The sequence below is a fragment of the Alnus glutinosa genome, chromosome 3 (genome assembly GCF_958979055.1).
Source record: "Alnus glutinosa chromosome 3, dhAlnGlut1.1, whole genome shotgun sequence".
NCBI classification, from domain to species: domain Eukaryota; kingdom Viridiplantae; phylum Streptophyta; class Magnoliopsida; order Fagales; family Betulaceae; genus Alnus; species Alnus glutinosa.
Window position 1 is genome coordinate 2,931,318 of NC_084888.1, and position 9,548 is coordinate 2,940,865.

The window sequence follows — 9,548 nt, forward strand, 5'->3', positions numbered from 1 at the left end:
CGTACTATGTTGGTATTTATCCTTTTTACATAGTATTAAGTGTAAGAGAAACGATCCTTACACATATTCGGCACAGCAATGCCACAACAGCCTACGTGGAAAGTGATTTTATGCTTTTTTTTCAATTTTTTTTTTCTTTTGCTTGAAATTGATAACCGGTTGGCCCAGCCCCCCCCTCTCTCTCTCTCTCTCTCTCTCTCTCTCTCTCAGAGTCTCTACCGTACAATTCCACATCCGGTCAATGACGTCGCCGGCTTCTCTCTCGACGGTCGACCTTCTCCGTCGTCCAGCGTCCGGGAAAGCTGAAAAATCATTTCCCCTCCAACCCAGTCCCCTCTCTCTCTCTCTCTCTCTCTCTCTCTCTCTCTCTCTCTCTCTCTCTCTCTCTCTCTCTCTCTCTCTCCGGCATATTTAGTCTCCGGCAGATTTCCTCTTCGGCAAATATTTGCTACCTTACTTTTTTGTTGTTGGCCCAGCAAACAAGATTAAAAAAAAAAAAAAAAAAATTGCTGGCTTCCACTCTTTGAAAATCAACGGCTGGGCGTCTTCTGCAACGAAGCATCGGCAGCACCAAATATTCGTCTGTTTTGTTGCAGCTGGGCGTCCTTCCCTTCTGCACTAAATTTTGTCCCTTTTTTTTTCACGCAGAGCATCAGCTCATCTGCTAGGCGTCCTCCTCTGGCTAAAAAAAACAGGCTCTCTCTCTGTGTGGCCGGATCTGTTGCTACAAAAAAAAAAATTGGGGGGGGGGGGGGGGGAATTTTTGCATTGATGGATTGCTGCAAAAGCATAAAGCTAAAGAAAAATACACACAATGGAGATTGAAAAATCTTTATGCTTCTGTAGCTAGAGCAGTGGGCTTACTCCTCTCTATCCCAGCGGTATATTCCACAAAATTTTCATCTTTCGATTTGGGTCTTCAACAAGTTTGCTGGTAAGCTTCGATTCCTCTTCGATTTGGGTCTTCAACAAGTCATTCCTGCTATAAATGAGTTGTGTCTGCTTGTTTTTACTTACTATTAGGCAATAAGGATGAATATAAGTATTACTATTGATAGTAGATCATGCACTGCTAAATGCCTTCTAGACCTAGATCTGTACTGGCCATTCCCAATTCTGCATGGTCTTTATTGATTCTGTTGAAGTTTGCATTCTGTTACTAATATGAATCGATAAGATATCAATGTGATTTCGGATATATTTGATAAGATATCTATGTGTCTGCATAAAGAACGAAACCTTATTTAAAATATTTGATTTTTTTTTCTTGAATTTTAATTGGGCTTCCAAGTTATAAATCCTAGTAAATCTTTAAAACCAATCTCTAAAACTAGTGCTATGACTACCTTTATGTAGTTTAGTTTGTATAATATTGTCAAATTACATGCTTTTAAGGTTATTAGCTTACCTTTTATGTAGTTTAGTTTTTTTCATTCAATTAACTTATATTACTTTTTAATATAGCACTTTCCTAAATGGACTCTTCAAGTTCGCGATTGGATAATGAGGGTAAATTTGACGATGCTTTAACCCATCAAGATGACCGCCAAAATGGTTAATATTTTCACTTTTGTTTGAGTTATAGTTTTGTTTTGACCCACTAAGATGGCTGCCTTTTTTCTTTTTCTTTTTTGTATACTTTTTTGGATAGATATGGGTGAAAAATTTGAAGAGTCGAATGATTTAATGGCATTTATTTCAAATGAAGAGTTGAATGATGATGAAGAAAATGTGGTACTACTTGTGGTGTTAAAGGATGATGAGAAAGTTGAGGAACCGAAAGAATCAATGATATTTAGTTCATTAGAAGAAGTCTGCTCTTATTATAGGAAGTATGCTAAGCAAGCTGGTTTTGGTATAGCACATAGAAGCTCGAGAAAAAAAAGAAGGGTATAAAAGGTTACGTAATGCTTAGATGTACTCGTGGAGGTACAGAGCGACCTAGAACAAGTAATTGTGCGAAGCCAACTCCAGCAACTAATAGAACAGGGTGTGGTGCCAGGATTTGTGCGAATTTGTGTGATGATGGAACGTGGTTTTTGAGTAAAGTTGAGCTGACGCATAATCATTCGTTAAGCCCGGGCAAAGCGATATTTTTTAGAAGCAATAAGAAAATTAATGATGCTGCGAAAAGAAGGCTTGAGCTAAATGATAGAGCAGGAATACGTTTGTGTAAAAATTTCAATTCATTAGTTGTTGAAAGTGGGGGGTTTGAGAATCTTTCATTTGGAGAGAGAGATTGCCGGAATTATATTAACAAGGCAAGAGAACTCCATCTTGGTAAAGGAGATGCTCAAGCACTTTGTGATTATTTCAGAATAATGCAAAAGCAGAATAGTGGCTTCTACTATGTGATAGATATGGACGATGATTGTAGGTTACGAAATGTATTTTGGGCTGATGCACAGAGTAGGGCAGCGTATGATTTATTTGGAGATGTTTTTACGTTTGACACAACGTATTTGACCAATAAATATGACATGCCATTTGCTCCTTTTATATGAGTGAATCATCATGGTCAATCTATACTTTTAGGGGCAGGACTAATTTCAAGTGAGGATACAGAGACATTTGTGTGGTTATTTAAATGTTGGTTGGAGTGCATGAATGGCCAAGCCCTAAAGCAATTATGACAAACTAGGATAAAGCTATGAAAAATGTAATCGCTATTGTTTTCCCTGAAAGTCGACATAGATATTGTATGTGGCACATTATGAAAAAATTTCCTGAAAAGTTTGGATCACATGCTAATTTTGATGGCATTAAGAGTGCCATAAATAAATGTTTGTATGACTCTGAAACATGTGAAAAATATAAAGAAAATTGGAAAGATCTACTGGAGAAATATAATCTTCATGATAATACATGGTTGAATGGGTTATATATGGATAAGACATTTTGGGTGTCAGCATACATGAAATATACGTTTTGGGGAGGAATGAGTACTACACAGCGAAGTGAAAGTATGAACGCATTTTTTGATGGTTACGTGCACTCACGAACCACATTGAAAGAATTTGTTGATGAATATGATAATGCTTTAAGGAGAATGATCGAGAGTGAGACACGTGTTGATTTCGATTATTTCAATCGCACAATTCCATGTATAAGCGCCTTGTAGTCAGAGAAACAGTTTCAAGTTGTTTACACAAATGCGAAGTACATGAGCAGTTTTGTGAAAATGATGTCTTGTAATAACTCTCTTCTCAAAAGTGAAGGTGCGATTTCTACCTTTGAAGTTGTTGAATATGTTGCTGTTGGAGACCACTTAATAGAAAAGACATTTCTTGTTTACTTCAATGAAGATGAATTGGAAGTGAAGTGCACATGTGTATTGTTTGAAGTAAGAGGCATCTTATGTAGGCATTTACTTTCTGTGTTATGGACAAAGAAAGTGACAACTTTGCCACAAAGATATGTTATTGACAGATGGAGGAAGGATATTAAACGAGAATACTCGAAGGTTAAGAATAGTTATGATGCCATTGGTGATAATCCACATGCCCAAATACATGACAAAGTGAAAAACAATTTTGAAGAATTACTATCGCTCACATCAGTAAACACGGAGAAACGTTGCATGGAACTAATGAAAAGAATTGATCGGTTAAAGGAGTTGTGGCGTTACGAAAATCAATCTTCTGGCATTCTAACTACTGTTGCATCTTCAAGCTGTAAAAATGTGCTTAGTCCTGTGAAAAAAATTAAGTTAGTGAATTTCTTATTTATTTTTTATTTTTATTATTATTTCTGTCCACATTTTACTTACTTAAAAACATGTGTACTTCCCCACATTGCATAATCCATTTTTTAATTGTAGGCCCCCAAATCAACGGAAAATCAAGACAACACTAGTCAATCTCCATTGCCTTCTGTGCCTTCTGTTGCTCACGATTATAGTACTCAGGTGATTAGCCAACATCTCTTTTTTTATTAATTGATTTTTGACAATTATTTGATATTTCACGTACTTATTTAGTATTTGTTTTTGCAGGATTCCGTCGCTTCGTCATCGACAGTTGCTCACACCTTCAGTGGTCACCATCATTCTATTCTTTCTCAAGTATAATTTGTGTTTTTTAAATTCATTGTGTTGGCATTCATTTATATAATTTATCGATTGGAATTTATATGCGTACAATAAGGGAAACGAATCATGTGTGCATTAGGTGAATTTGTCGATGAACCCCATAAATTTGTTATCCACATTGATAAGCCAACATAAATACCAAGAGGCTTTCACTACAGCCTTACAAATGCGTGATGTGTCAATTGTGAATTGGTTATGCTCCAAGGTAAATCACTTGATAGTATTGTGTTATTAAAATGCATCCATTTTAGATGTCTGAATATGAAAACTGATTTTCAGGTTGATATACGGTGGGTCTTGACTATGGATCCTCTCCCTTTGAGTCAAGAAGTATTGCTTCAGTTGTTGTGGCTTTTACCCTGTTGTATCAATACCAACCCAGTCAAAATAATTGCTTGAATGACAAACGTTTTTAATTCCATAATCCCAACTGATCCGGCAATTGAAATGCATGTGCGGCCCATCTTCAATCAAGTCTATGCCGCACTCAACCATATAAGTGTCCTGCCCACAATTACTGATGCAGTGCGGTCAACTATACGTCTTCTGATGAATGGTTTACTTCCACCTTGAGACCAATATGATAGTTAATGGTATTTGATGCACATTTTGGTTTTCGTTATGTTTTCTTCAGACCAATATAATAGTCTTGTTTTATAATATGTATGTGTTTTCTTGCAGAGTTAAAATGAATATTTTGTGTGGGAGTTGTAGTGGAGCTAGCTTTCAAATTGACTCCTGGATGTACTGGAAACGATTGACTCAATTATTTATTTATTTATTATTATTTTTTTGTGGTTCTTATATGATGTTCATATATGTTGTGTACTAGCTAGAGAGGTTGAGGTGAATTTTGGATGGTGCATGCATGAAATGGCATGATTTATGTTATTTTCTTTACATCTTGTTCTGGATTCTTCTTCTTTCTTTCTTTTTTTTTTTTTTTTTCTATTTTATTTCATTGGATGTTAGGTTTGGAGCAACGGTGGAGGACAGAGTTCATTTGATGTGTTGAGCTGTCCTGCAATAAGCTTAAGCTTATGTTTTGAGATTTTTATTAATTGGATTAGGGCTGTTGTGGGTTGGAGCTATAGCGATGGAGGGAGAAGCAAGGGAAGAACGATTCTTGTCTGAGCCCCCCACTTGGGTTGAAACGCTGTGGAAAGGTAAAGAAAAAATAGGCATCTCTTCCTGCATCTGCGTGTCTCTGTTTTTTTTTTTTCATTAAATACAGCTAGCCTCTATATCTGCAAACACTACTTCAAAACTTGTTATTTTCATTTCCAGGGTCACGAATCATTTGTTTCTCATGAAAGTCTTGAGCAGCTTCATCGTCTTGTATTTGTTCTTGGCATTACCCATGTTGCTTACAGCTTTTTTGCCATTGCATTGGCCATGATTAAGGTTGACATATCTCTTCATTGAACTGTTTTTTTTTTTTTTGTTGGTTCTCCTTTGGGGCTTAAGAATCGCAGGTATAATTCAAATTCTAATTTTACTCTGTTTGTCATTTGAGAAAAATGCAGGAAAATATTAATGGACCGGGTACGTTGACTTAATTTTACGATTACTGCATGATCTATATATATATAGTTGATATATTCATAAGGGTCATATTTTTCAAATTTTGTCTGGTTAGATATATTATGCCTGGTGTTCCTGTCCTATTCCCTGTTGACATATGTAAATTGTTTACTCAAAAGGAACTTAAAAGGTTTGTGGCTTATGCTCGAAGCAGCGCAAACTTGTTGACCAAACTCATATTGCATGACCAGATTGATTTTTATAAGTGGGAGGTGAGTTTGAAATATTTCTCATGTTTCATTGGCTTAGGGCTCTTGGATTACGTTTTTGTGTATATGAGTTGTTACAGCAGAATTTTTGACTTTTGCAGTGCCTTTCCCGAACTCCTTTGAACAACTACGATGCCATAATTCTTCTCCACATGGACAAATTACCTTACCCCCAACGTCTTCTCTAAGAATCCTGGGTAGGGAAGCTTGTGGCTCGTGGGAATGCTAGCAAGTTTTTCCATCCCTTCATTTTGCCTGGAGACTTGAAGGGGAGCTCAAAGGAAGTGAAAAATAAGCTATTGGTGAAGTTTGATCCATTGAGGTGCTTTGTTGGGGATTTAGAGGCAAGTATCTTCAATGCTATGACGATAATCTTTGAAGAATGGATCTTTTTATTTACATTTTCTTTGGACATATGCATAAAGAGTTCTCCGACATGTTCAAGGTATGGTATGATTCTCTGGGAGGTGATGCTATTGGCATAACATGGGAGAAATTTTCTTCTAAGAAAGCAACATCGAAACCAAGCACAGAGATGAAGAAACAATTAGGGAATCCGCTGAAGCACAAAAAGAAACCGCGTTTGAGGAGTACTTTCTCGGCGCGTAATTTGAGTTGGAGCAGACTATAGCGAATCATGCCATTGCTTCTGCTTCTGCCTGATTTGTAATGTATAGGATATATGAACCTCAGTACTAATTTGTAGTTTCTTCTTGTTGGACGAACATAGTGTGGTTATGGGTCTTGTGGAAGATCCGCAATATGAGTGCGTAGGCTGCGTAGCTCACATATATGTGCATGTCTGTAGGGCTAGATGTTACTTGCTTCCTTTATTGGTTTAAGAGATTTGAAGTAATCTAGGATGCTTTTTGGTGCAATGTTCATTTCTTAAGCTTTTTTTCCATTTTTTTTTTCCTTCTTCAATTGGTTGGGCCTTAAAATGGGTAGCTGGATATAAAAATAATGGTTGAACACCCTAGCTTGCACGGTTGTCATGACAAAGATGTAGTAGTAGAACCATATCTCATTTGGATTTAAGATTTTCAGCAATTTGCACAGTGCTTACCATTTGTATGAAGATTACCCGGTGCTTATAATGGTAACGCCAATATAATGAAATGTTTTAAAATAAGTGCTGGTTCGATTCAAGCGAAAGAGCAATCACTTAACAATATGGGTTTGACTAATCATAACTAAAATTCAGAATTTCTATTGTTCAACTAATAAGAACGTAAAATATCTGACAATGACCATTTTTAACCTAATAATGTTTACATCATTTCATTCTAACATCAAGTAGTTAAATTCAGAACCGCTATAACCACTGAAATAAATTACAATGCCCAAAATGATTACGACTACTGCTGCCCAAAACATATTTCTATTAAAACCCAACTCCAACCGAAGTCTCTCATATTGTTCCTTGTGTTTTGTTTCAATTAGTTTCTCAAGTCTGTCAATATTGGCCATTGTCATCTTCTCAACTTTCTCAATATCGGCCCATTTCCCTTCCTCCACGTCTCTCATATGTTCCTCCAATCTCTTCTCATAAGAAGTTATTTGGTTATCAGCCCACATAAAAAAATCACAATTCCCAGCTTTCTGCGTTAAAACATAATAATAAATGTCATAAATTACTAACGAAAAAATAAATCACAATTAATTAATTTTAAAATTACCTTATACGTTATACAACCGTACCACTTTCTTTCGGGGTTGTCACTAGTCTATGAGTACCTTGAACGTGCACGTACTCCACAGTAACATAATGGATGGGGTATTGACGCATCACTATTTACTGACATTTTTTCGGGCCTACGCAAAAATAAATAAATAAATAATAATAATAATAATATCTTTGAACAATAATCTATAAACAGAACAATTATCAAAAGTCTTCATCTTCATGAACAATCTAACAATTGAAATAACTTTGGACAGAAGATAACAGAATATTGTTCAACAATCAGGGAATAGAAAAGTACTACAAAATAACCAGTTAACGCATTTGCGTTCCAAACCCAAAATTGCAGACAATGAAAAATTTAATGACATAAATATGCAATTAAACACAACATCACCTCCATCTAATGCATAATAAACCAGATTGGTACACAGAATCTTTTATAAAGTAACAAAAAAAAAAAAAAACACACACATACACACACAAACAGAGTGATCCAATAAACTTTACCTCTTAGTCCTTAGCTCATCTGTAAACAAATAAAATCAAAGGTCCCAAGCTAAATTTTTTCAAAAAGTGAAGCAAAAATGTATTCAAGCTTGATTTTCATGCTCATATTGAACACAATTAGGGCCATGCCAATTAGGACAAATCCAAAAATAACTCATTCATCTAAAAATTTATATTTCTCAAACCTTTCAAACGACCATCTCAAATCAAAAGAAAGGAAAATTGGAGTACACTCCAACCATCTAAACTTTTTTTCCTTTTGCTAATGTCATTTACAAATCCTATCTAAAGAGTAAAGACATTGTATTTGTTTCAAATAATAAAATTTAGTAAAGGGTAATAAAGGCTTTGCACATGAATCACTAATTAAATATATGGGAAACTACTAACCACAAAATTATTGCATTATTAGACATTCGGGTAAAGTGACTATAAAATGCACATCTCACAAACTTGTACAGTATAAAAGAAACATGGAAAACCTGTGTGGAAAATGAGCCTACCGTTGGAGATGCCAACCCAACAAAAATTAAAGAGTTCATATTGAATAACTGCACAAATTAATAGAAAAAAAAAAAGAAAAAAAAAAAAAGAAAGAGAAACTTGAGATTTCTTTACCTTGTGTTATAATTTTCTTGAAAACCCTGAGTTTTGATTACTCTAACAGGGAACCTAAAACAACTCTAACTTATGCAAATTAAACACTAAAACATTTAAAAATAAAATAAAATTAGACTATTATTTAAGGGCATTATAAAAAATGGGGTTTACAATTTATCTCTTCTCCTAAATATGCATGTGAAATTCAATATGGACATAGATTATGTGTTATTTTTCAAATTTCTCTACTATGATAGTTTTGAAATTTGCACATTATACCCTACTGACCAATAGTAGTGGAAAAAATAAATAAATTAAGTGTTGTAATAAGCCACAATTTGGTGATCTTTATTTGCATATATATGAGGATTCGAAACTGTAAGCGTTGCCCTTTCCTACAACCAAAATAACACACAAAGCCTTGGCCAAATCAAAATTCGAGATTCCATGCAACAGACACAACCCACGTGGTAAATTTGAAAACCCATTTGGCCAAAGATACAAAGAAGTTAAACTTGATCATAATGTTTCAATTCATGACATTTACCAAACCTAAACAAGTTTTTAGCGTCAGGGAGACAGATTCGACCGCCAAACCCGCCTGTTCAAAATCTTCCAAGTATGGCAAGCTCATCAAAGGCAATATCAAGCAAAGATCGTGGTCCAGATCATTCAGCCAAGATCTAGTCTAGATCATTCAACCAAAACTACAACCTCAACAAAACAGAGGCAAAACAACCCAAAAGAGCAAAACAACTAAACCAAAGCTAAACACACAGTAGCTTCTCTAACACCAGAAGCCAACCCCCTACCGAAATAGACAACCGGCAGCAGAAGATATTTACAAATTAGAGTTTCGAAAATGGGGTTT

General features: G+C 35.4%; 1 protein-coding gene and 1 long non-coding RNA gene across 2 annotated transcripts; both read left to right on the forward strand.

Annotated features, from left to right (window-relative positions):
* The first annotated feature begins 1,475 nt into the window (after positions 1-1,475).
* On the forward strand, positions 1,476-2,504 carry LOC133862625 (protein FAR1-RELATED SEQUENCE 5-like). The gene is made up of 3 exons (XM_062298467.1): positions 1,476-1,554; positions 1,652-1,849; positions 1,936-2,504. Exons 1-3 carry the CDS (start codon positions 1,476-1,478, stop codon positions 2,502-2,504), a joined length of 846 nt encoding a protein of 281 aa, XP_062154451.1.
* A 3,045-nt stretch (positions 2,505-5,549) lies between these two features.
* LOC133862969 (uncharacterized) lies at positions 5,550-6,211 on the forward strand. The gene is made up of 3 exons (XR_009899341.1): positions 5,550-5,635; positions 5,794-5,886; positions 5,985-6,211. It is a non-coding gene; the product is annotated as an uncharacterized LOC133862969 (long non-coding RNA).
* The last annotated feature ends 3,337 nt before the right edge of the window (positions 6,212-9,548 follow it).